Source organism: Hesperophylax consimilis, chromosome 15, assembly GCF_061612785.1.
Source record: "Hesperophylax consimilis isolate HC1 chromosome 15, BYU_Hcon_1.0, whole genome shotgun sequence".
Lineage (NCBI taxonomy): Eukaryota > Metazoa > Arthropoda > Insecta > Trichoptera > Limnephilidae > Hesperophylax > Hesperophylax consimilis.
Window position 1 is genome coordinate 23,775,162 of NC_142850.1, and position 27,553 is coordinate 23,802,714.

Here is a 27,553-nt window from a genome sequence, read left to right on the forward strand (position 1 = left end):
GTATTGCGTAGGATGGCAATTGTTAGAGACAAAAGAGAAATTGACTTTGCAATGTTTACAACCTTGCAACTCAGAAAAGGTACTATGCACTTGGAAACTTATCAGACCAAAGTGATGTGTTTTACAAGACTTTTTTATATTTCTACAGCATTGAAGTATAGAATATCAATAATTCATCATTAAAAAAAATATGAGGTACAATTCTTTTTCTTCTTAGCGATTTGAACGATGGCTACCCATATTTAGGTCTCTTCGTTCTAGGCCTTGAGAATTCCTGTAAGAAACAACTATTTACAATGGGGAAGATAGAAAAACATGCGCAAAATAGGTTATTAGGTTCTTAGTTGGGTTATTTAAATTATTTGTCCATATTTAGATTGACGCGGAACCTTCCGGCAAACATCACACCGTACTAACGAAACGAACATCGGGAAATTTTAAATTTTGATTGACTAAAAAAATAACTTCTCCCTCGACCTAGATATACAGGGTGTCCTTGGGTGAAGTGCACTAACTTAAAAAAGATAATTAACATTAAAAGATATAATTTTTTTTTACACCACTTTAATTTTAATTGTACTCTACCGGTTTCGGAAGCACCCTTCCTTCGTCAGGAGAATATTAAAACTTAATTATTAAAAGTTTTAATATTCTCCTGACGAAGGAAGGGTGCTTCCGAAACCGGTAGAGTACAATTAAAATTAAAGTGGTCTAAAACAAATTTATATCTTTTATTGTAAATTATGACGAGCCACAAAGTAAATGCTTATTACAAATAAAGATAATTAACTCCAACTAAATTCCAACTAATTTCCATCCTAAAATATTTTCCCATAGAAGAATATTTATTTTCCCATATAAACAATTCAACTTTTTAACCTAAAATCATGTAGAATCACCCCCGAAGTTAGTGAACTTTACCTGTGGACAGCCTGTATAGTTAAATATGATTTAAGATTTTCACAGCCAAGTGTTTTTTTTTATATTTGTTTTTGGTGTGTTATGCCATGTTGCGCTAACTCCTTCTTTAGCCAACGTTTCGGACATCGTTACAGTGTCCATCATCATCAAAAACAAATATCAAAAAAAAAAAAAAAACACCTTTATAGTTTTTTTCTTGTAGTAATTAAATTAAGAAACAAAATGCTATTTAAATAATAAGTAATCCCAAAGGTGGGTTCAAATATATTCTGTTGATATTATTATTTGCTGGTCCATTACATACTTCAAATAAAATAACACACTAACCATGTAAAGTTAAGTTTGCAAAAACTAATTCGCCGATAGGTTAAAAAATCATGCCGTTAGGTTCAAAAATATTCCACTGATATTTTGGTCATTCGCCGGCCCATTACATACCAATTGGTGTCATCCAGAAACTTTAAAGTATTATTTTTATTTTCATTTATATTTTTTAATGTAATATTGAATGAAAAACACTCGTGATCTGAAACACATACCGTAAAATAAATAAAAAGCAGTATATTTTGTTGATAATTTATTACGATTAAATAATCCATCAACAATACGCAACAGTGATCTGCTCTTACATCTTTAATTATTTACAAAGATATCCATGATCCAAACAGAAAAATTTCAACATGGAAGATAATATTCGTTATATAAGCCAGAACACTCACTACTATTTTGTGAATAACGTTCTAACGTGGATACATAATGCATCGAAGGGTTGGCCGCCCCTCTAAGAATCAGTATTCTATATATGTTTTTCACGTTGGATGATGCTTGATTCTTGCAATAGTAACCGATGGATTGTAATATTCTAAACGGAGAGTTGTAGTTGTGTTTACTGCTTGACCGCGAGGAGTCCTAGGTCATTGATACACTTGTTGATGGTTTCCTTTTCCTGGTCGGGGGTGATGGACTTGAGGACGTTGTTGACGATCCAGCTGACCATGTGCTTCTGGGTGATGCGGCGATCCACATTGGTGGTCTCCACCTGGTAGTCCAGACGCCTCTTGATCTGGTGATGGAAAGCAACGATTAGATGGAGCAGCAACAAAACAATCAAATGAAGAAATTGCATCGACTCATAATGATCACCAAATCATCGACACTACAACCCTGAGGACGAGTTGTTTCGAGAGTTGACGAGAGTTCAGGAAATCTATCACGGACATCTTAAAATTGATTAGGCGACACTCGCTAGCATGACCACAAATTACCAATGACATATTATTATATTATGAATTGTATTATAAAATTAATATGTCATTATACGTATTGACTAAAATAGGGTTAATTTATCGAGCATGTTCCTACGTAGACAATGTTATCTACATGTTAACAACATCACTGGCTGCTTTTCAATAAACAGAGACTGATTTAAACTTGGGGAAATTAAGACAGTTATTCATGACATTGCAAGCAAAATAGCTCACGATTATTAGTAAAAAAAATCAGCAAAAAAAAAAAATTTATAAGAATAAATCAGTTGTGTTGATAAAATTATCGACATATAACAGTACCAGGCGTGTTAGCAATAAATATATACATTTATGTATATTTTATAATTAATGATAAAAGCTTAATTAGTCATATCGATTCTGCTTAGTGCTGTCGAAATGACCGTTTTAGGCCCCAAACCGCTACTAGAAAATGCCTCCATTCATGCCAATATCCTACTTTCCCTCTCATATCTCATATGCGATCCTTGTTTTACTGTATAAGATGCAGTAGAAGCAAGTAGAAGGTCAGCATGACTGTTAACTTGGCAAAGTTTAAATAGGAACAGACTGGGTCATTTAGGAGGATGACTGATGAAGAGACAATTCAAATTTCGCATTTGCAATTTGGCCATTTTTTATGTGAAAAATGCACCATTGTCATTTTATAAGAGAATGAAGCGAGATTCGCAATTCTTTGTCCAATAATACGAATTTTCGTATTTTTCGTGCGATTTTCTGATAATAAGAAAGTAATATTAAACATTTTAAATTACATATTTTTCTATGGTTTTGACAAGCTAGAAATATGAGCCACATATACAAGCTACAAAACGAAACGCAGCTTACAAAAAAAAGTCACTTTTGTGACAAATAAATACCACCATTTTTTCCAAAAATGGTGGTAAATAATTAAATTTTGATAAAAATATTTTTTTTAAAGAAAAGACAATCATTCCCGGGTTACAAATAACATGACAATATTTGAAAATCTCCTACTACCATCACAACAAACGGAGAATGTTGCTTGTGACGTGATGGAGGATTTAGCCAGCCAACTAATTGAACTCACGACGCCTGGGTGAGACACAGATGCGATACCGACTCAGCCACTGACTGGTCACTGCATGACTGTAACACTAAATGAGTTGCCAACCAAGGAAGACGTCATGTAAGGTGGTTCGATGAAATTATAGCCGCAGCTGAACCCAGACGATACACCATGAACAAAAGACAAAGGGCACACAAGCTCCTTGGCTCAGAACTTATAGGATGCGGGTTCAAATCGCAGGGTGAGAGACCACCATTTAGCTGAATCAAAAAGTTGATTCAAATGGCTTATATTTGATGATCAGATCTGAATACCCAGCTACCTTTCTGTTTTTTTTAAATGTGAATGCTGCACAAGAATCTCAACTGCTCCTAACTGTTCTTTGAGACTGAAGGCAGCAGGGAAGGGAAGAAAATGGGGAAGAGGAAGGTAGGGAAGCACCTAGCTATTTAGATCTGATCACTAAACACAGTTAAAGCCATTTCAAGCAACAATTTAATTCTGAACAGTCTTCTATCACCAAAGCATCTATTTTCAATTTCCAGAACCATTCAGAATCAAAGTGTTGCTTGAAATGGCTTTAGCCGTGTTTGGCGACCAAATTAATTAGTTTAACTGTCTCAGTTGTGGGCAGTTGGGCCTCGGAGGTTTTGGCCACAAACACATAGTTAAAAAGGATGGAGGTACCTCCTGGTAGGTGTGCGCCACCCTCTCCCTGTAGGCGGCCTCCAGCTGCAGCAGGATGTTCTCCCGCTTGGCCGCCATGAGCAGCGTGGTGCCCTCAGCCCTCCACTGCTCCAGCTTCTCATCAGCGATCTCTTCCTCCATGGCGGAGCGCTTGTCCTTGCGCCCCTGCGAGTACTCATTCTCCAGAGCCTGCGGAAGAAGACAACCCATTTAGACGAAAATATTACATATTTAACCACTCGAACAATGGCATATTTAAAAAAAAAATGTCTTGAGTGATGGAGGTTAGCGGGCATCGGGCATTGGGTTGTGGATTCTAAGAACCATACCTCCCAGTATTAATACAGAAACATATAAACTGATTAGTGTGGTTTAAAACCAAAGAATCCACCTATATTTCATCATCGATCCCATATTTGTAGCTTTTATAATTGTTTTTTTAATCAAAAATAAAAAATTTGCGACCTAAATTTATGCAGTCAGTTCAAGGCCTAGAGTGATGACACCTAAATATGGGTAGCCATCGTTCAACTAGTCTTTGGACTGGATCTTTTAAAAGGTTGCAGGAAAATACATGTAAAACTCTTCAATTGGTGCGATTTACAAATTGACGGCCCCTGGTAGTTTTTAACTTTTGAAAAGTCAAGATGCAAAAAAAAAATACTTTGGTTACCATGAGGGATCACTAATTTTGTAGGAATCCAAAAAGTACCAACAGAATAATTATGTATTACACTATTAAACTGATACATGGAAGATAGTAATTTCAGAGATTTTGGTAACCCTGGTTGGCAACGGGAAGGTTAGGTTAAAGTAAATTTGTAATACGGTGGTGTATGTATTCCCTTGTAAATCGTAATTCCCAGCCAGACTGTCAGATTTAGATTTACGATGTAAATTATTAATAATTATATTTGATTAAATTTGTATTAATTTGATTCAAATTTACTAAATAATAATACGTAACGACCATTTCTAAAGCTTTGAAAAATAAAATTGCAAAAATATGCAATAATGATGAAAAATTGTTTGAAATATGCAGTAACGACCAAAAAAGACTTAAATATGCACTAACAACCAAAAAGATTCAAATATATGCATTATGCATATTTATAACTCGATGTCCAGTTACTGTGCAAATCAGATTTACTAAATATATTACGAAATTACCACTTCTAATGGGAACGGCTCAAAACTTTGAAGATAAAAATTGCAAATATATGCATTAATGATGAAAACAAAAGGTTCGAATATGCACTGATGTCCTAAAAAGGCTCAAATATGCACTAATGACCAAAAAGACTAAAATATTTATATCCATTATGCACATTTATAATTCAATGTCTGGCTATATCCTACAAATTATAAGTGAATTTAGGTAAGGTTAGGATAATGAGAAAAGTGAGTACATATATACTGTGAACAAGACTTTTTTACGTTTAGTTACAGTTAGTATTATCACTCATGTTTTACTCACATCAACTTCCTTGTCGAGGTAAGCGGCAATGTTGGGGCCGAACTTCTTGTGTGCCAAGATCATCATGATCAGGATGGTTGTTCCGGTCCAGTATTCGTGCTCCAGGACGTAGATTTCCTTGCTGCACAGATAGGTGATCAGACCAGTTCCTAGGACATAGGGGCCGGTGACTCCGGTCTTCTTGTGGAACATCTGGAACCTGAAATAGACAAATTACATCAAAATAACTTAAAAACAATCAAATAATTATTACAGTTTTATTTCAAGATGAAATAATGGTTACCATTCTTCGGGGAGGAATCCCATGCGAACCTTGCCGGGTTCACCTCGCACGGGGCGGGGGAAGTTGACCTCATCCCTCTCTCCTCCGGTGGCTGAACCACGCACTGCCATTGCCAATGGCCGCATCTGCTGGCCTAGAAATCCACATATAAGTGATTATTATCTGGCTAAACCCTGACAAATTGTAGTATCATTATAACTCTTCGACCTAAAACTACTTATACTCATGAATATGAGATCAAAGCCAAAGAAATGGTTTGCATAACTTATACTACACCTATTTTGATGATGGCAGAATAATTCTGTCAAAGACTGTGAAGAAGGGACAATAATTGCAACATTACAAAGAATCTGCTACGTTAAAGGGGCCTTTCATTGTGGCAATTACCTAACTGTTTCAATAAATTTTGAAACAGTTAGGTAATTTAAAAACAGGGGTTTGACAATCTGGACGATAGACATCGGTCGCCTTCAACTTTTGAGGTTAGTTTTAATTTTATGATGTTGAAGGCTTTCCACGACAAATTATTAACGGTATGAATAATTTTTTGACCTTCATGCTTTGCTAACAATATCTTACATTCGTATAAGTTTCTAAAATAAGTAATTTTCGGAACAAATGTCAAAATAATAATTTTGCCAGTGATTACATAAAGGTTTGGACTTTTCGATAAAAATGTCATCTTTTCAACGCCAATCGTAAAAATGTTTAATTTGATGTGTTGGAGTGGTATTTTCAAACGATTTACATATAAATAACTTACAAGTACGGAGGAGGGCTGCCTTCGACAACATTATTAAATTTATTTTTTCGAAAACTAAAGAAATGGGAGATGTCGATCACAAAACTCGTCTGTCGGCCACTGACGAGGTCAAAATGACACTTCACTACTTATCAGCTGAAACGAAAAAATATTTTGCGTAATTTTATAGCATTATTTTTAAAATCAAATATTATTTTAGAATTTTTCTTAGCAGTTTTATATTCATATCGGATATTTTTATTCAATAATTTATTCAAGAAGCTTGTTTGACAGTCGTAGTATATTTTCTTGTAGCGCAATTTGAAACGTCAGTGAGTTGGAAAATATTTTTTTGGAAAGCAATAACAAAACATAGTAATCATGGGATTGTGCAGTTCCTGCTTGAAAGGATCCACGTCAGAGACGATAATGCCCGATCTGGTAATTTGTGCATCATAAATTTTGACACAACAGGATTGCAAACATCTATTTTTTCAGCGCGGGTTATCATGTTGGTGATTTTGACAACTCGTTTTGCCGCTATTTTCGTGTTTATGATTATCGATTTTCATCTGCAAACCCGGGAAATTAGCTCATTAGCTGGACCGGAGGGATTGGGAGGGATTGATTCGTCTGGGCTCAGGTGCAGGGAAACGCAAGGCTGCACCCGATTGGATACGACGTACTTCGACCCCCGTACCCACCTGAGGCTCTTTTGAGTCAAACTTCTCGGATTTACAAGACTTCGAACTGAATACTAACATGATAACGTTCATTTTTTTGAAGGTATGGGATGTTTTGATTTACCCTCTTGCATATTTTGGACATTCAAAAACATATTTATGATGTTGCGAAACAATATGTCCGTGTTTTGAACCTGTACTTGTTGTCTGTTTTGCTCTGTTTATTCCATTCCGGCATAAATTAATGATCATCATAACATTTTCTTGTTCTTCAGTTGCCAATGCTTACCTTGTTGATGCAATATTATTCTACATTCTATTTTCCATTTGATTCATCAACATGATCTAGTTTAATTGCATCACTTTATTGATTTTTTGATAGGTACCATTTTGTATCGATGCACAAAGTTAGAAAACTCAGTAATCTCAGGATAAAACACTTTTTACAACAACAACAAAAACTCAGTTTATTCCTAGATTATTGTGTATTATTGTAATGAAACATGAATATCATCCTAACTTAATAAATAATAATATTAATAAAAAAATTATTCCAGAATGTAATACATTCCATATTTGAAATAATATACATACATATTAATTGTACATTCTTAGAATCCAGTTAATGAATTTTAACAATTTGTTATTTTTCATTTAGTGTTACTTTTTACCACTTAATTAAATTTTAATCATTGAAGACAATATTACCGACTCTGAAACAAAATATTTAATTTAAAACTGAAAATAAGAAAAAGATACGGTCACATCTAGGAATTGAACCCAGGACCTTAGCCTTGCCGGGGCTCTGTTCTAACCACTGAACTAATTCTACTCTTTTCCCTTTGTGATATTTAACTTTATCATACTTCGACTAAGAACTACGAACATTTTCTTAATGCATATTTTTATTGGCTGCTCTCTTGAATAGGGTCGAATTAGCTTAGTGGTTACAGCAGAGCCCCGGCAAGGCTAAAGTCCTGGGTTCAATTCCTAAATGTGACAATATCTTTTTTCTGTTTTTAAAACTCTAATCAATTCTATTTAAAGCAATATGGACTTATAACTCTAATCAGTTCTTGAGCTTCTTTGACAATATGTCTGATGGTTTCCCCCTTTACTAAGTCAGGAGACACAACACTTTGGGTCAGGAATATCTACCATCTGTAGACATTGGCTGTGTGATAACTAATACTAGAGACAATCTTTTGCTCTCAATTTGAATGTGTGAGTGACCGGCTTTTACAGATGGCATTCAAAACGGGTTAGAGTCTCTATGTATTATGGGCCCTTGAAAGTCATCGGAGTATTCTATGATGATATTAAAGCTCTTTTGTGTATTTTTTGTTTACACACTACGGCAAGGCTTAAGACAAATTACCTATCGTCGATACACACACTTCAATGTACATCGATTCGCTGTTGATTAATGTGTGTTTCTCAAAAATAATGTTTAAAAAAAAAATTTAGAAGTTTTGGATAAAGTTAACGAATTCCGCCTCACATTTGATACGCAAAAAAATTTCAAATACTACTTGGTTTCAACTTAATTACTACAAGAAACAACTATTTACGTCGGGCAAACAACTATTAAAGTTCCATTTTTATCAAAATTTTGTTTGAAAGTTGTGATGCATAATTTATTACAATAACCCATAGACATATGAATATTAGTAGACCTGCCCTAAGTGATTAAAAGCGTATTATCCCCACTCCCCATACCGGTTCCATTGGAGCCGGCTGTGCTCGCGTATGGCCTCAAGTGAAATTTGAAAACGTGACGTCATCATTCTTGTGCGAACTATGGTCGAGGCATCATCGGTTCATTTTACGAAATAACACGGCAAAATGTTGACTTGTACTATGAAAACTTGTAAAAATAGATGTGAAAAAGAGAATAAACCCAATTGTCGTATTACATTCCATATATAAGCATTATTTTACTTTATTTTAAGCATATTCACATTGTATAATATAGATCAGTTTTAGAAACATATACTATCACATCGAGAAACGTCTGGACGCGAAACACAAAGCTGGTTGGTTGCTGGGAAGTAAATTATGAACATTTATAAAAGTGTCTTAACTAAATACTTAAACGAAATATTCGACTCTGAAAATAGAACCGAATTTTTTGCCGAATTTGGACTTCGCAAATTTGTTCATAACGTGGCGAGTAATTTGCGCTCCCATGTAAAAATGTCTATTCATTCAAAAGCAGATTTTACTTTTAAGAAGTAAATGGTGATATTATAATGCGAGATGCCTATTTACTGTCAGATTGATTTATTGACGAATCACAGTCAGCCTTACTCCCTTCGTTCTTCAACAGTTGATTTTACCCCTCGCCATTATCTTCTCGTCCATTAATTCCTATGTCTGTGCAATAACCCAAACTAATAACCCAAAAACCTGTTTTGTACATGTAATTAAGTTTGAAATCAAGCAAATGAGAACACTTTACCGAAGTTTTGTTTTAAAACATTGTTTTGGTTGTGTATGTCGGAAAAGCACCTAGAATGTGTATTGTGTCTAGTTCAGGGGTGCAGAATGTATAGTTTTATCTATAGTGGCTTCCTCTCGTTGAAGGAGACACGGAGGCGCCGCCAGATGGAGGCAGCTGAGAAGCGAAAGCAGGAGAACGACAGCCGCGGCATACAGAACATGGAGAAACTGCGCCGGCAGCAGCAAAAGCAGCTGGAGATTGACCGCCGCCAGGAGGAGGCCATGCGGCAGAACACGGCTCAGCCCACTCTAAAGGTATTACAGCTGTATTCAACTAAAATCTAAGGACTCTTCAGCCTACTCTGAAGGTATTAACCTACAATCAACTAGAATCAAAGAACTCTTCATTCTACTCTGGAGGTATTAATCTACACTCAACTAGAATCAAAGAACTCTTCAGCCTACTCTGAAGATATTAACTTACACTCAACTAAAATCAAAGAACTGAAGAGAAAAGTGTCGCCAACATCGTTCATCCATAATATGCAAATAGCATTTACGCACAGCGGCGCTTTGTTTCTACCTACACACAAACGCATGACTTTCATTGACTCCTCCACCTTGATAGACTATGAAGTTTGATTGTCTCTTGGCGACAATCAGCACCCTTCCATGCCATAATCTTCCATCCCCAACCCTTGATCTAAATTCTAAATCATTCACCAATTTGGCTACCATAATACGGACATGTGCCTAGCATGGTGGCTGTAGAAAACAAAAAACTGTAATCATTTAAATTTTTATGAATAGAAACACCAAAAAAATTATTATCACAGCCTAATTTGAATTAAATACTTCCAGTGGCAGACCAACGCCTAGGGTGTTCCCAAAGGGCGAGAATGGACGCAAGAACTTGGAAATAGAAACAGAGAATCTGAAATGACAGGATCCCGATATCCCAAAGAAGATGTAAACTGCTGGTGATCAGTGTTTTTAATTTCCTCTACATATATGTAATCTATTCAGTGTTTTAACTAAATTAATGTATGTGATGAATGTTTTATACCTATACTGTACAATCTGCAGCAATGCAGCATCCTTTATATGTGAGGCCACATTGGGAAATAACTTAAAATTTATACATTTTGATACGTCATAAGTAAAATATCCATCTACAAATTACAAGTCAGCTTACGTTGGTGAACTTTGAAATATTTATTTTTTGTAGTTTTTTTATCAATTTATTACAATATCCTGAAAAAACCATTAAGGCGATGCACTACGTCGTGTAATATTTTAAATTGAGCCGCTATCAATAACAACCCTTACGTAGATGGCTATAAGGTTTAAATTCCCGCTTAACACCATCCGTCTGTTTTGATTTATGCAAGAAAAAAACATGGCCAAAAAGTGCCTTTTATTTTATTTTGTAGATGTTCAGGCATAAATATTTAATTTTTTTACAATAAAATCATAACCGAAAATGGGTTCGTAAGTAGGAGATTTTGAACTTTAAAGCAGTTTTCATAGGCCTTTACACTATTTTTTTCTGGGCTTATAAAAAGACTTATCTAAAAAATACTCAATTATTTCAAAGACGGAGATGTATTCTACTCGCAGTATTTAATTAAAGCATCTGAAACATTTCTAGGTGACCAAATTTTCAAACCAAAAACACATGATTTTGCATTACTGCGTATGGCATCGCCTTAATAATCAATGGAGTTTTTTTATATAGTGTGGTTTTATGCTAAATCTCATCAAGGGCGCTGCTGTAAAATGATTTTTTTTATCAACTTGAAACCATAGACATAATATTATTATTATTTCTATTACCTACTTCTAATTGTTTAAAACATCTTATAAGTAACAAAATTTGACTACCAAACTCATCGACGAACACTTATGAGTGTAATTGTATTAAAAATGACATATTATCAATTTATATTAAAGATTAACTACCAACGTAGCAGGTCCTGCGTAGTTATATTTCAAAGGTTGCTTGTGTTAAGTTAAAGATTTTACAAACTGAATACTTTTCATAGGTCCGATCATAGACATTCAAATTGAGACTATCCCTTATATGAAATCCTGGTATCATTTTGACGAGCTGGAGGCAAACCTCATGACCATGTGTTTGGCACCAGTACGGTTCGAGAATGCTTTGGATAATCTACGACATCAGTCGTATGTTGAACGCCGAAATAATGGCCAGACCCTGCGCATAAAAGTAAAGTTCGCTAAAGAAAGTCAATGGATTTCTGCGCTGTCCATTGTGGAACTTTTTTGCGCAGCATCAGATTGTTCGTAAAAATGTTAGAAAACCGAACTGCCTTCAAATCGGGTTGCGTGGAGATGCTAAAAATGAGTGAGGTGGGTAAATTATAACACATTTGTAAAAGTGTCAAACTAAATAGTGTAACAAAATATTCAGTTTTGGAAACAATCCTGAACTTTTGTTCACCCGATTTGAGATTTGTAGTTTAAGCTTTTTACGCAGTCAGCAATTTTTGTGCCATTGTAAAAAGTACTAGTAATTTGTAAGCAGATTTTATTTTCGCGGACTAAATAAATGGTGATATTATAATGCGAGTTGCCTGTTTACTGGCAGATTCATTTAATGACAAATTACAGAAAGAGAGACGATCATACCCCTTCCGCGCTCCGGCCAATCGCTTGGTTTGTTTCCCTTTCCCCGATGGGCCAGTCTATCAATTTGGGTGTCTATGGGCCCGATTTACATTACTAAAGAAATTCAAACTATTTTTGAGATTATCAGATTCAAACATTAAAAATATATTTTGTACTGTATTTTCTTAGTAGTCAATAGAGTACATGTATTGTATTAAAATCTTATGATACATTTAAAATTCAAAATTAAGATAAAATATGTATTATATATATATATATATATATATATATATATATATGTATATCGACACCCAATGTGTATCCTCTGTCCTCTTGCTTTATGTGTTCATTGTATTATTTATAAGTACTTTTAAGATGTTTGAGAATTTTCGCTAATTATTTTGAATGTTTGGTGCAAATCCTAATACAAACACGTTATACCCTTAGGTATTTTATGAAAAATATGTTGAATATTCTGCGGCACGCCTCATCCTATAGGCACAAATTATTTTTTTAAATGCTGACATCGATTTTAGGTTACTTTTTTTATCTTTTTTAAATAAAACCAAACTGAGAATGTACTTTACAAACTAAGATCTTAGGTTCTTAGTTTGGGTTTTATAAAAATAATGAAAAAACACTAACCTAAAAACCGACTTCTCTTGTCACATCGATATTAAAATGGCTGTAAAGTAAACACGAAGAATTTGCAAATATTAAACAGTTGTTCCTCATTGTATTTAAACTGATATAAAGTATTTTTTAAATAATTTGTTTGTATCAACCCTTGGAATGCCAGCGTATATGTTAGGAACTTACTACACTTGCCTCAATTTTATAGTATTTTGAGCCTTAAAAAAGGCTCCTAGCACTCTAAAATACATTTTATTCGCTTGGCAAGGATGAGACGCACCTCGATATGTACCTAAAATATTTTTATCTTTGGCTTCACAAATTTGAAAATTGTTGGACCTCAGTTGAATAGGAATGAAACCTTATATTTTATTTACATATTTATGTATATTTGAAAACAACAATTATTTGATACCTATTGATGTTTCTCAGAATTCAATGTAACACTGTCATCAAATTTAATGGTTAATCAGCACCATTTTGTTTACATTTGAAAGTTCTCCGAAACGCCAATTCTAGATCTCTTTCAGCTTTTGAACAATTATGGATCAACAGAAATGCACAACTGTCATGTCATCACAATTTTTACAATTAGAACCGGCCTTTAATGGGGACCTTTGAAATGTCAAAAAAAGAAAATGATTTGGCATTCAGGTACGCGTTAGTCACTACGCAACTAGGCGGCACAGTGGCGGCAGCCAACATAATTCAAATTTTGTATGAAAATGTTTTCAAGCAAAAGCGCTAGGCTTCACAGGTTACAAGAATTGGCTCCTTCAAACTTTGACTGCCTCAGCCTGCCTAACCCTTCCTTAATGACAATGTTGCATTTGAATTTCTGTATAACGGCCCATCCTTGATTTGATTTTGATTTTATGTAATTAAAATTATTGTCATTTTGGAATATTATCTATGTCATGTCTTCTCTTATGTCGTGTAAAGCCATGTATAGATATTAACAATACAAATAGCAATGTAACAAGCATGCATTGAATTTTGTGTTGCCAATATCTGTAGACAGCTTAATAGAGGTTTGGGGACACCGTTCCTAGCAAAACTGTTTTCGAATGTATATTGTTACTTAAAAAATATGAAAGTTCCCACTATTTTCCTAAAAATTTGCACTAGATATCAAATTTTCAGGTATCTTGCAATTTTACGCATGTTACCCTGATTAGATCAGAGATCAGGTCTTAGATCATTTGTTCTCGGTCCCTCACGTATTGGTTTGAGATAATATTAACTTATAAAAACTTTCTATTCGGATGAACCTATACGATGCTATTGTAAATGTCTGCATGTATTTTAGGGCGGCAATTACCTTTCCAAAAATTGAAAATGTGATACGAAACATTGCGTTTCTTAGATTTGATGAAGGATTGTAAAAAAACTTTCTAAGGTATCAAATACCCATCAGAAAATATATGTATAAGTGTGATTGATGGTAGTTTTGTAAGATATGAACATAATATTATGAATTTAAGAATGAGATGCACTGACCTATTACGATTCCTCAGATAATTATAAATAATAAAGTTTATGTTTACCAAGTGGTTCGCTATGTTTGGTGATTTAGCAGGGGTGCCCGGGTTCATCGGGTGAGTGTGTTCAAGATGCGCCTGCTCACTGGATTGGGGAGACCCTTTGCCCTCTCCAACTGGTTTCTCTTGACCCATCGCCTTACTCACAACTGTAGGGATATATCATTTGTCCGTCACTCCTGGACACACCGATCCCTAGATTCCTACCCACCCCTCATACCTTTTTCCTTTCCAAAACTTCTTCTACTACATTTCCTTAAAAAGATCCCCCACACAGCATCCCCAAAGATGACAGAGGCCCTTAGTGAAATTATTTTCCTCAGGGCCTCCTCTGTGGAGTTAATGTAACAAAAAAATGTTTTATTTTAATTTATTATTGTTAAAAGAATAATTGTTACCTTTATTATTTCTATTCTAGTGCATTTGACGATGCCTATAACTATTATTGTAAATCATGAAGCCATCAATTTATAAATTTTTAAAAGTGTTTATTTGGAAAATGATTTCGGTTTATATAGGTACTGAAATATTATATTTTTGTGGGCTTGATTATTTAGTCACGTTTTTCTGTGAATCGTGTTAAATTGAAGTAAATTATCTGACCATAACTTTTATAGAAATAATTATTATTTTTAATTTGTTGTTTGCATAAATTATTATTTATCTGTTAATATATATTTTTTTATGCCTACTTTATTTTTGTTACCATATCTGTTTCTAGCACTAAACCTAATGTTAGAAAACCTATATGATAATATCACCATTATGTGTGTAGAATATGTATAGTTGATAAATGTTTGAGTGTATTTATGAGAGGTACAGTCAACATAATAGAAATTCCTCAGCAACATCCCTCCCCATTGAAGAATAGATCTTCCCTATATTGTGATCTCACTCTTGCGGTTATTAGTAGAGCTGTACTTTTCAACATCTAGTTGTTTGAATCCCCGTCGCATTTTAAAACTTTGATATTTGCCATTTATTCTTTATCGATTCAGGGTCCATTGAGTTTGGTCAAATTTTGATCATTCTACTTGACGGCTGATGAAACGACCCGATGTAACTCAAATTGGATGAATTATTCTTGTTATAGATACTTTTAAGGTAAAGACCACGCTACATGCATTAAAGATTTTTTGGGCGTGGCCCATACAGATTATATGTTGGGGTGTCACACTTCGTTGTAATCTTCCTCAGGAGAGGGGGTCAGATCAACTGGGGAACTGCCGCGGAATATCATTTCTTTGTACGGGATCTGTCACCTTGACAGGTGTCAGCTGCGTGATCACGGTGCTCCGTAAATTGATCTGACCCCCTCTCCTGCCAGCGCATCATTTTCAAATATAGTCTCGCTAGCAGATCACAATGAATAAATTGTCGTCACACCCACACTTATAACACATCATCTGTCAGGTGTGAAAAGTTTGTATGGGGTTGTATGGCGAGCAATATGGAGTTATATAAAAAGCTTTGATGTGTATAGCGTAATCTGTCTCTTTCTTTACTCAAGGCAGTGTCATATTTTCTATTATTTTTTGCCGTCAAAACTGCTTAACTTTTCTCAAACTATGGTGCCAAAAATTTTAAGAAAATCACGTTACAAATCCTTTTTTTTTTCAAAATTTTAATTTAAAACCTATTTTTCTTATTTATGTAGTTTACTTCTGGATTTAATTTTTTTTACCTTTAGTCATTAGTCAGAATGTGTTTTTTTTAATATATTAAATACACTTTCATAGTAATTTTTTTTGTCAAAATGTCAAGCATATTTTCAGCTGCAAGCCAATGGTGACTAGTGCACTCATTGTACTGTTGCAGTAATTTACAAGTGTTCACTCTTCATTTCATAATATTAAATTTGCAAAAGTGCAGGGTCTTTCGAAACATAAGTTATGATTATGATTCTACAAAATATCTTAAGATTTTTTTAATCTTCAAACAAAATTTCTAACTTATCCTTTTCAACCAATTCTTTATCTTCATTTAGGTTTTAAAATTAGAGAAAGTGACATTCACAGTAAAAACTGGCATTCACACAAGAAAGCGGTGTTCACAGTCAAAACTGGCATCCACTACGAAAGTGACATTCACAGTAAAAACTGGCATCCACAACAGAAAGTGGTATTCACAACAGAAAGGGGCATTCACAGTAAAAACTGGCATTCACACCGAAAGTGGTATTCACAGTAAAAACTGGCATCCACAACAGAAAGTGGTATTCACAACAGAAAGGGGCATTCACAGTAAAAACTGGCATCCACACCGAAAGTGGTATTCACAGTAAAAACTGGCATCCACAACAGAAAGTGGTATTCACAACAGAAAGGGGCATTCACAGTAAAAACTGGCATCCACACCGAAAGTGGTATTCACAGTAAAAACTGGCATCCACAACAGAAAGTGGTATTCACAACAGAAAGGGGCATTCACAGTAAAAACTGGCATCCACACCGAAAGTGGTATTCACAGTAAAAACTGGCATCCACAACAGAAAGTGGTATTCACAACAGAAAGGGGCATTCACAGTAAAAACTGGCATCCACACCGAAAGTGGTATTCACAGTAAAAACTGGCATCCACAACAGAAAGTGGTATTCACAACAGAAAGGGGCATTCACAGTAAAAACTGGCATCCACAACAGAAAGTGGTATTCACAACAGAAAGGGGCATTCACAGTAAAAACTGGCATCCACACCGAAAGTGGTATTCACAGTAAAAACTGGCATCCACAACAGAAAGTGGTATTCACAACAGAAAGGGGCATTCACAGTAAAAACTGGCATCCACACCGAAAGTGGTATTCACAGTAAAAACTGGCATCCACAACAGAAAGTGGTATTCACAACAGAAAGGGGCATTCACAGTAAAAACTGGCATCCACACCGAAAGTGGTATTCACAGTAAAAACTGGCATCCACAACAGAAAGTGACATTCGCAGTAAAAACTGACATTCACTATAGAAAGTGATGTTCACAGCCAAAACTGACGTAGAAAACAGAAACAGGCCTAGTATACATATTGCTATTTTGTCCGGTAATACCGTGTTATCACATGGAATGAACCGTAACCAGAGGAATATATGTAATTCATACAATTGTTATATAATAAGTAGACCGACCCTTGAGGTACTTATGACCCCATAACAACTGTTGTTATTATCTTCAATATTTTAACAGTGAAAATCCATCCTTGCTCAGAATTGTCGCTCAGAGATAAACCTTTTTTAAACAACCATTTCATTTATTTATTTGTATCTACCATCTTTCTTCCATGTAATTTTGGGGAATACATGTTTTCTTAATTGCATCTGTGTAATGGTATGTATACATTTGCGAACTGAAATGCGAGCTAAGCCATAAATTACTGGAAAGGAATGAAGCAACTGCAAGCGGCGTTTCGCGCCGCTTTGTTCCTTTCCCATAAGTTGAGGTTCAGCTCGACAGTTCGGCTCGCATATGTATATTTAGCATAATAGGTGGTAATTTATGTTTTTCCATTTATTTAATACAATGTCTTGTGTACCTGTAATGAGATATATCAAAACAAATTTGTTTTGAGCTATTTTACTTTGTAATATCTAACTTAATTTTTCTAGTAATCTGTTTTACATGTGCCCACTTTTATGGTTTTTTGTTACCCTATAGCCTATCTATAGATTCTGTATCCAATGCTCATTATCTCATATTGTGGGGTAATTATTAAACTTTACTAGGTAACTCCGAAATCAACTTTTGAGTTCAGACAAAACCATACTTACCTTTTTTTCCTTGCTGAAAAACTAATTTTGGAGTTTCAAGTTGTAAAAATTACCCCGCGATAAAACTATAAATGTACCTTAAGATCACAAATTTTTGTCTAGTTATCCCTTTGTAACCACATTGACACGGAAGATTGCGAAAAATTATCCTAGTCAAATCATTCCATGTAAAACCATTGAAGTCTTATTAAATAAACAAGTATGTATTATTAAAGTCTGTACTTATACGGAGTAAAGTTCTTATGAAAATCTTGTGTCAGGGTGGTTAGCACCTCTTCATAGCAATCCCAGTAACTTAGTTTCAGTATTATTAATGTTGTGTTCATATTGAAAGTTTTCAATCTAGTTCATAAATAGTAATAAACAGGTGTTTTAGAATTTCTACAAACTTTTCTATATTGTGACAGTGGCGTATGATACACACTTCAAAGTAAGTCTAAAGTTCTGTTGTAAATTAATATAAAAACAGATATTAAATTATTTTCTTCAATTTTAAAATTACGCCTCTCAATACGCCCCTGTCATCTATTCAGATATTTTATTGATATTAATCGATAAAACACAATGTGCTATATATACAATACAATATATATTTTACAATGTTGTCATTATATATTTATAAAAATAAACGTTGTGTGGCTGTAAAATAACAGTTTTTAATTTTTTTTTATTACCTATCCTCAAAAATATTTCTTTATCTTCTCTTATTAATTTATTATGTTTTCAACTTATTTTCTCAAGCAGGTACTTGGTACATAAATAAAATGTAGTCTGCCAACTATCTACAAATTTTGTAAAATGAGCAAAAAAAATTTCTTTACTGTTACTAGCAACACCGATTTTAGAACTTTTGTGTTCCCACAAACAGTTCTCCAACTTGTTGTGGAAGGAGATTATGATGAATAAGTTCTTTGTGTTAAATCGGGGATTTATTATATACTTCGCATATTACAATGGTGACTCGATAGTCGACCTAACTAGGAGCTGGCTAAATGAGATCTGAAAACACCAAGTTTGTCTGGGAGCATTCTAAAGGCAAGGCCAAACCGCCGCGATCATTTTGCGTCCGCGATGGCGTTCACGGTCAGCGTCCTGTGTGCGTGCAGAACCGTTCACACCAAACTAGCGATCAATTAGCGATCAGCTGGCGTCCGTGGCACTTGTACGTTCGTGTCGGTTGTGTGGTAGGTATAGCTCGGAGCGGGAACCATTTAAATAATCATAATCATGTTTGGAGACGAATCTGAAGAAGGATTATTACTTTTAGCGGCTATTGCAGATGATGAAGATAGTAGCTTATCTACCCTAATAACGAATATTTTCGATTTACGGTTTATTTATTTATTAAGTTGGAGTTTATAATTCGGTAATCGAACCTATGTATAGTAGGGTGGATCGCCATTGTATGGAATTTTTTATTTTTTATAAATTAGTTTTCGCGGGGTGCGGAATAGATGCTCTAGGTACATACAATTAAGCATACAAAATATCAATTTAAAATTTTGATAGCAAGTACTGCCCCAAAGCAGTTGAATTATTTAAAATCTGGTAAAAAATTGTCCCTTTATAAAACAGTTTTGTGTCAACATTAATACTTTAATTTTTACTTTTACATTTCATAATGAATAAAAATTGCCGCGTCCTATTTAATAATATTAAAAAAATGTGATAATATTTATTTTTCCGCGAAAATTTGACAAATTGCCGAGTCCACTTTCTCGCGCCTCGCTCGCGCACCGCGCATCTTTAGATCAACCGTCCATATCTCGCAGTACAGTTTCAAATTTTACTAACGTTGATCTTCCAACTGACCAACATTACTTTGCTTCATCTACTCCTTCTTCTTATGTTATAAATCCAACAGACAGTGGACTATCTGTTGTATCCAGAACATTGGATCGATACAGTATTTCTGATCAGGCAGGTGCTGCCATCGTCTGCGCTACATTGCAAAATATTGGATTAGTGATTAGTGAACAGATAATCTAACAAACGTGATCGATCGTAATAAGATTCGAAGTGCTCGTGCCAAAACTAGGACCACTCTGACTGCCATCAACCAGCCCCATTTTGATTTGTGCATTTGCATATCGTTTGGCGGCCAAAAGATAAAACATTAATCATGGAGGATGGACGCAGAAAAGTTGTGATAGAAGAACATATCAGTCTTTGAAAGAACCTAGCTCACAATACATTGGCCACATGGGCGTTAAGTTCGGTGATGCTAAAACAATAGCTCACAAATTGTTTGCATATTTTGTGGCAAAATCCATTGATTTAGCGTGCATCGTGGCTATCGGATGTGACGGAACAGCAGTTAATAATGGAACTAAGTCTGGCATTATTCGACTTGTTGAAGGAAAACTCCATCGTCCACTTCAGTGGTTGGTCTGTCAGTTACATGCTAATGAGTTAAGTTTGAGGCACCTTTTCGAATATCTTGATGGAACGACAACAGGTCCTAGAAGCTTTAGCGGCTAACAAGGAAAGTTACTCAAGAACTGTGAACATCTTCCCGTGATAGAATTTCAAGCAATAGAATGCAACTTACCTATGAACCTTACTTATGAAATTACAAAATCCCGTGACGACCTCAGCACAGACCAGCTTTATTTATTGGAAATGTGCCGAGCAATCGCCGAAGGACAATGTAATGAAAACTTAACGAAAAGAAATCCGGGTAAAATCTGTCATTCGCGTTGGTTAACAACAGCCAATACTATTCTCCGACTTTACACATCAACCAAGAATCCAACAGAAATCAGGTGATATTGACTGAATTTGTGCTAAGAGTGTATGCTCCGATGTGGTTTAAAATAAAAACACAGCCTTTAAGACAACCAAGAGCAGACTTCAACCGGCGAGACACCTCCACGAAACCATAAAATTGTCTCGTTACCTTCCAGAGCATTTGAAAAAGGTGGTAGATCCCATAATTCAACGCAAAGGGTATTTTGGCCAATCGAAAATATACTTATTAGTATCTTAAACGACGAACGAAGACAGACATTAGAGAGTTGGCTCTCAGACGGATTCTAAGTATCCAAGAACGTTGGGGTTCTCTCCAATAAGAGTATTTAAGCTACCTACTTTTAATTTCAACGCAGAAGACTATATTGACTTGATCTACTGGGAAAAAACATCAGAAGCACCTCTTACAAAAATGATATCTAGCGAGACAATAATTGATGCCATTGCAGACCACAAAATTATCGAATTCAACATTTTGTGTAGGTTCCGATTGATGCCCTGTCACACGCAAGCCACGGAAAGATGCATCAAAGTGGTAACGGCATCATGTTCTGCTGTTTGCGGCCTTGAAAGACGTGAAGGGTGTATACAAAATAAGCTAGAATCTTGTCGTATAATGCCAGTATTGAATTCGAAGAAGGACTATAAAATACAATAACTTTTATGATTTTTGACTATATTTTTAAACAGTGTTTGTGATTTTTTTGTGTAGCAATGGTACTTTTATTGTTTCTTGATTAGTAGATAATATTATTAGTAAATGAAAAGTTATTTTTTTTATATTTTAACTACTTTTATTGAGCAAAGATTAAACCCTTCTTTTTCTATTTTCTCGCTATTTTTTAAAAATTTGAATCGACTTGGGGCAGTACTTGCACTCGAAATATCTTAATGCTGTCATAATGACTTTTAAAGGTATCCCCATAGAGCATCCATTCCACACCCCGCTGCTAAGAAAAACATAAAAACAAAAAATCGATCCACCCTAATGTATAGTGGCTATATATTGGATAAGTTGGCCGATTTTTTTAACCACTGCAAGTATTTTATTTTAATTTTAATAATATTCGTTATTAGGGTAGATAAGCTATTGGGAAGATGGTGAAAAAGCCCCTGAAAAGTGTAAATTTACAAGACGGTTTGGTAAGATAAATAATTTCGACGGGTTGGTAGGATAAAATGAATCCCATAATGCAGTTTTGTTAGAATTTATGTATATTTGAATAAACAATTTTTTAATGAATTTTAATTACAAGAGTTCTTTCGATTTCAATATTTTAAATATCAGATTAATAGGGACAAAATTAAATAAGAATGGTTCACACTTACATAAAACAAATTAATCGAACACATATATAATAATTACAACTTCTTTTGTACAAAATATAAACATAGAACTGTGCTAAAAAAATACACGCGTTCCGGCGCTGTGTAGTCAATACACATCTCAAAATAAGCGATTTAATATCGGAAAAATATGAATATTCATAGCTAATCGATTATGTTTATTATATTTTATATCAAAAGTGATAGTAATTGTAATTTAATTGCTGAAAACATGAAAAAACCATCGGCAGATGCTAATTTCGTTGATCATTCTCTCTGTATTTGTATCCGACATCATGAGAAATACCACAAACTCAGAGATGCGTGCAGCGTGCAGATCCTGCAAGCAGCAACTGATCGTGGACGCGAGCGATCGCCGCGTCTAGACGCTGCACAGGACGCCGCGGCCAATCTGAGAACGCTTCGATGTGAACACGTTGCTACAAGTTCATACACAACATCTGATCGCCACCGTGCACGGGATCGCGGACGCGCTTTGAACGCGGCGGTTTGTTCAGGCCTTAACTGGCCCTGGCGACTACTGGCTACTAGCTGCCATCTTGCGGACTTCCAAGCAATCTCTTTGTACTGCCCTCTATGAGTGCATCTGTGAAGTTCTTAACTAACTCACTTCCCAACAAGAACAAAAAATATTTTATGTTTGAATATAATGTTATATTATATGTAAATTTCGAATCTGGCGGGTTGACTGGATGGTAAAAATGTTAACTTTTTTTTTTAAGTTTAAAAAGATTTTAGTTAAGCACTTCCTCTACATGGTTTTAATTTAATTTAACATACTTGCTGAACCCCGCCATGCGTTGCTGTGACTCACTATCTGTGCAGATAGAGAAACATTGGCGCGTTTTACATATGGCGCTGTTTTTCATAAAAAGTATGTTTGTCCAACAGATTTTACCTGTCACAGGTGACAAAAAGTATGTTTTTTCTTGTCACAGGTGATATCATTTACATTTTATTTATATAGATAGAAGATAATTAATGGCTAATTTGCTATGTGCATTTCAAAAACACCAAAAAAACCTTTTTCATTCAATTGTCTCACTCAGGCTGAACGCTGACATCACCTGACAACGCTGATATCAGTATATGTGTCAGTCTGATATTCCCTTGAACTGTGGTGCTTTTTTTAAAGTTTCGTCTATTTTCCTTTCAACTATCTAGGCTTTAAAACTACTAACAAAAGAGAAACTAACGGAACGGTGCAGAAATAAGTAAAAGAAGAACTAAAAACTTTGTTAGTTTTTTAAAGGGATCTAATACATCTGCAGTGGTACGCCACTACTCAAGTCAGACGGTGTCAAGTAATACTTAGTACACAGTGCCAGGTGCTAAGGTACTTAGGTCGTCATAGAACATACTAGAAATATCGGCCGCTGCTCAGCGTTACGGGTGGCAATGTTTGTAGCCATACCAACTAGAATGTTCAGAAACTTTCTTAGGTGCAACTTGAATCGTATTGGCACCTTATATAAGCGAAAGCGGGAAGGTACTCAGGCAGTCTACTACGTGCTACATTTTAATAAAAATAAAAATAACTTACTCCTTTCGCGCCGCGATTACTTAATGTTTCTCAAGTTCCTGTTGAAAATGTCTACATCTCTTAGCCCATCGACATACCCGCCGCCAAGATTGGGCGGCTGCATTTCTTTCGCAGCGGCATATTGTACCGCTAAAACTCACCCTACGTGCTTGGGTAGATTACAATAAAATCACAATTTTTATGAAATCTATATAAAAGTAGGAAAAGTGTTTCGTTTGAGGTGCCAAAAGAATCAGTAAGAATGCAATAAGAATCAGTAATCAATGCACAGTAAGAATCCGTCTGAAGTATGCACAGATGTAATAAATAAAAATTAGTATGCTGATGGGTTAAGGCATTGTGAGTTTTACAGATACGTTCTATTAAAGAGTTTTGCGCTTATTTGGATTAACAGTGTGGTGTTCTAAATAAGTCGTTCGATCTGGTTTTGTGTTTAGGCCAACAAAATGCTATCTTTTCTAACAGATACGATGAATCAACAAGATTGTTAACGATTTTGTATAAGAATAGAGCATCAGAAATTTTTCTGCGTTTATATAAAGCGATAGGGTCAAATCGATGATCACTAAAGCGATACGATAGGTGTTTAATAAATTTGTATTGGATATTTCCAAAACATTATTGTTTTGTTATTAATTTTGCCAAAAATATGAATATTATAATATTTACTTTTAATGTACTTCAAACACCTTTTGGGGATGTATTTTGATACATCTCTACCGATTTTTAATTTTTAGACCTGCAAAAAATCCAGATTAGGTGCTGCAACTCCACGGCTAATTTCTACTACGTACAGACAATAATGGAAATGATATGTTTCTGGTAACATGTTTTCTCCCTCCTACAACATGGGTTTCTTAAAGACCCAGGTTCACTCCTTCCTTTCCTCAAAAATTCATATACCAACCTAAAAGACGTCACACGCCCGAGGGAAATTATTTCCCCCTGGGTCTCTTGTATGGTTTTTATTTTTTTTTTAAATATTAAATCATTTGAGCATCTAATATAAATTTTAGTTTATTACTATATACCTACCTACCATACATTAATTTAGTTATTTATAATTTAATATTTGAATCAGATTTTTTTTTGGTAATAAAAAGTATTACTTTGTTTATAATTAAATAATAAAATAAAAATTTAACTTTTAATTTATTTCTTCTTCAACAGTTGCAAAATTATTTTATGGCATCATTTTAATCGATAATAATCTGCATGTTTCAAAGCCAGTAATAATGAACATTAACTGACTATGAAAATTTAAATGGTTAATTATCAATATCTGACGAAGAAGCCTTTGGCTTTAAAACATGTAATTTATTATTGATTAAAAGTGGTGGATACAAAGTATTTAATTTTCATATAATTTAATCAATTTCATAAGTAAACCGCTCACATTTATTTGTTTAGATGTTTAAATAGATTATACAGCGCTAATAAAGTACTTGCTATTTCGATTAAATAAATGCGTTCAATTATATGGCCACCAATGTCTGATTGAACAGCCATCGACATCATTAAATTTAGGAGCCTAATTTGTTTGAATTTGCCGCCGAAGAGAATTTTGACAGATGAGATTGGAGGTTAACTATAATCTCCATAGGTGGTGTTGGATGGTTGTTTTGTCTTTCAGTGTGACATTTTTTAAGGCGGGCGTCGAAAATAATCTTTTATTATCGCTCTATAAAAGGTGAAGGCTACTTAAAACGTGAAAATGCTCAAAGTTGACCAAGATGATAAGAAAGTGAGTATTTTAAAACTTTAATAAGCATAATAATAGTTCTTACTACCGCAGAAATCGGCTATCTTGACTTATGATTTGTCGTTTTGGTATTTGTTTTGATTTTGTTCAGGCCGACCTTCAATACTCTCAGAGGTCAATGAAAATGAATTTGAATTCTGATAATATTTATTATATATTTTATTCGTTGTAGAGATATGGACTGACAGACGTAGAACGAAATTATTACAACTAGTAATCAGCATTCTATGAAATAATTTACAAAAGTTTAATAATAATGTCTACTGCGATAAATTCATAAATAATTATTATGATAGTTAGAATGACCTTTAAATTCTGTACTATGTCAGCCGATAGTTCAAAGGTTAGTTATTTAGTACTTTGGACTCAGGTGGAAAATATTACACCTTACAAAAATATACTACATGAAAATAATATATTTTAATACATACAAATTTTCCTTCAGCGCAGGTTAACAACTATAATATCAAATGAATTTTATGATAAGCCCCTAATTTTCTTTGCAGTACAATAGCAATTTAGATTATATATATTTATATATTTCATATCTTTATTATTTTACAATAATTATTATTATCTTGATAAAACTTTCCAGCGTATTTAAACTCTCAAGTGATTTATTATGTTTTGGATATATCAATACAAACAATAATGATTATTTCAATTGGAGACTTGCTTCCAGACTAAACTAATGTGCAATTCGAAGCGTAATAATATAATTAATTGGGTACTTCATTATTTTAGTTGACATTATGTAAATTGGTTTAATCACTTCAATTGCGACACTTAGTCTGCACCCATGCATATCCGTGCATGTCTTATAATACATTTATGACGAAAAAGCAACATACTTCAGTTTTCAAGGTTCAGAACATAATCTTTTTTTAATTCCATGCAATTTACTGTCAAGATTTGCAGGAAATGTTATTATACTAATTGAAGAATGGGCCATAACAATAGTTTCTGTTACTGAGTGGTTACACCTACCACTTGAATTTGGATCAGAAGGTATCAGGTTGGATTCCCATCAGAGTGCCAGTTTAATAATCTATTTTACTCTTATCTATCATGTTTCAACCATGATTGTTAGATACTTTCAGTAGTGCCCTGGTGAAAGACCATGATTTAGAATCGAAACATTGCTTGAAATGGCTTTAGCTATGTTTGGTGCCTTGGTCTGAGTAGCCAGATACTTCCCAACCTTTCTCGCAACGTACCCCAATTGGGAATGTATAGCCCCACTGGCCCTGGATAGTCAGGAGCATTAAGGATTTTGGTGCAGTATTCAGATTTTTCATTCCCAATTGGGGTATGTTGCGAGAAAGGTTGGGAAGTATCTGGCTACTCAGACCAAGGCACCAAACATAGCTAAAGCCATTTCAAGCAATGTTTCGATTCTAAATCATTCCCACTGGCCCTGGATAGTCAGGAGCATTAAGGATTTTGGTGCAGTATTCAGATTTTTTTTAAATGCAGTAAATGCTAAAAGTTTGCCGCTGATAGCTCTATTGTAAACACTCCCTCTATCTAATACACAACGCACATAGAGGAAAGAGATTAATTATTATAATAATTATTTTTAATTGTGGATATTCCATAGAATAATGAAAATATAGCTAACGTATATTCCTCATGTTTGAGGAGAATTTTACGCTGTACAAAATACACTAGTCATATTTTAGAGTTCAATTTAATAATGACTTAAAGCTTTGGAGAGAAGATCATTAAAAACTGTGTTATAAAAGATTGATATTTTGATCAGAAGTGTAGAAATTATTGATGGAAAAGAGTTATTTTCTCAATACAGCAATATATTTGTTATTACTCTCCTTTCTACTCTCCTCCCTTCTCTCTTTCTGTTACCTAGTTATTTATTTTCTAAATATTAGTTTTTAATTCACCGCATCATGTATATCAGCTATAAGACATCATCGTTTGACCTCCCCTAAAAAATTTCTCCTCTGGATTTGGTCCCTAGTTATTTGCCTCTAGGCTATGTGGTTAATGAATGTCCTCCACACATTCCCTGATGGGA

The 27,553-nt window shown here is 34.5% G+C and overlaps 3 protein-coding genes across 6 annotated transcripts in view; 2 read left to right on the forward strand and 1 right to left on the reverse strand.

Annotated features, from left to right (window-relative positions):
- Window positions 1–1,485: 1,485 nt before the first annotated feature.
- On the reverse strand, window positions 1,486–6,577 carry ATPsynB (ATP synthase subunit b, mitochondrial). Its single transcript, XM_089640058.1, has 5 exons — window positions 6,448–6,577; window positions 5,685–5,817; window positions 5,402–5,600; window positions 3,925–4,113; window positions 1,486–1,984 (listed from the first exon to the last, which is right to left on the reverse strand). The coding sequence occupies exons 1-5, from the start codon at window positions 6,476–6,478 to the stop codon at window positions 1,808–1,810; spliced, it is 729 nt and encodes a 242-aa protein (XP_089496184.1). The 5' UTR covers window positions 6,479–6,577; the 3' UTR covers window positions 1,486–1,807.
- A 163-nt stretch (window positions 6,578–6,740) lies between these two features.
- On the forward strand, window positions 6,741–18,751 carry Svip (small VCP interacting protein). Of its 4 annotated transcripts, none has more exons than XM_089640366.1 (3): window positions 6,741–6,867; window positions 9,696–9,866; window positions 10,413–18,751. In XM_089640366.1, exons 1-3 carry the CDS (start codon window positions 6,808–6,810, stop codon window positions 10,428–10,430), a joined length of 249 nt encoding a protein of 82 aa, XP_089496492.1. In that variant the 5' UTR covers window positions 6,741–6,807; the 3' UTR covers window positions 10,431–18,751. The 4 variants fall into 4 exon arrangements, with proteins under 4 accessions (XP_089496492.1, XP_089496493.1, XP_089496494.1 ...); XM_089640367.1 differs by having other exon boundaries at window positions 6,745–6,867; window positions 9,699–9,866; XM_089640368.1 differs by lacking the exon at window positions 6,741–6,867 and adding an exon at window positions 7,032–7,212.
- Window positions 18,752–25,363: 6,612 nt separating this feature from the next.
- The window catches only part of UGP (UDP-glucose pyrophosphorylase), a 42,645-nt gene continuing 40,455 nt past the window's right edge, over window positions 25,364–27,553 (forward strand). The window contains exon 1 of the mRNA XM_089640059.1: window positions 25,364–25,500. Within this exon, the coding sequence (XP_089496185.1) occupies window positions 25,471–25,500 (30 nt within the window). The 5' untranslated portion in view covers window positions 25,364–25,470. The remainder of the gene's footprint in view (window positions 25,501–27,553) is intronic.

Bases quoted from the DNA above. Each gene is read 5' to 3' on its own strand.
- ATPsynB (XM_089640058.1), bottom strand. From the start codon at position 6,478: ATGTTGTCGAAGGCAGCCCTCCTCCGTACTT. The intron at 4,114-5,401 runs GTGAGTAAAACA...CTTCTTCCGCAG, and splicing joins ACCTCGACAAGGAAGTTGAT to GCTCTGGAGAATGAGTACTC. The intron at 1,985-3,924 runs GTACCTCCATCC...TTCCATCACCAG, and splicing joins TGGCGCACACCTACCAGGAG to ATCAAGAGGCGTCTGGACTA.
- Svip (XM_089640366.1), top strand. From the start codon at position 6,808: ATGGGATTGTGCAGTTCCTGCTTGAAAGGATCCACGTCAGAGACGATA. The intron at 6,868-9,695 runs GTAATTTGTGCA...CTCTCGTTGAAG, and splicing joins AGACGATAATGCCCGATCTG to GAGACACGGAGGCGCCGCCA.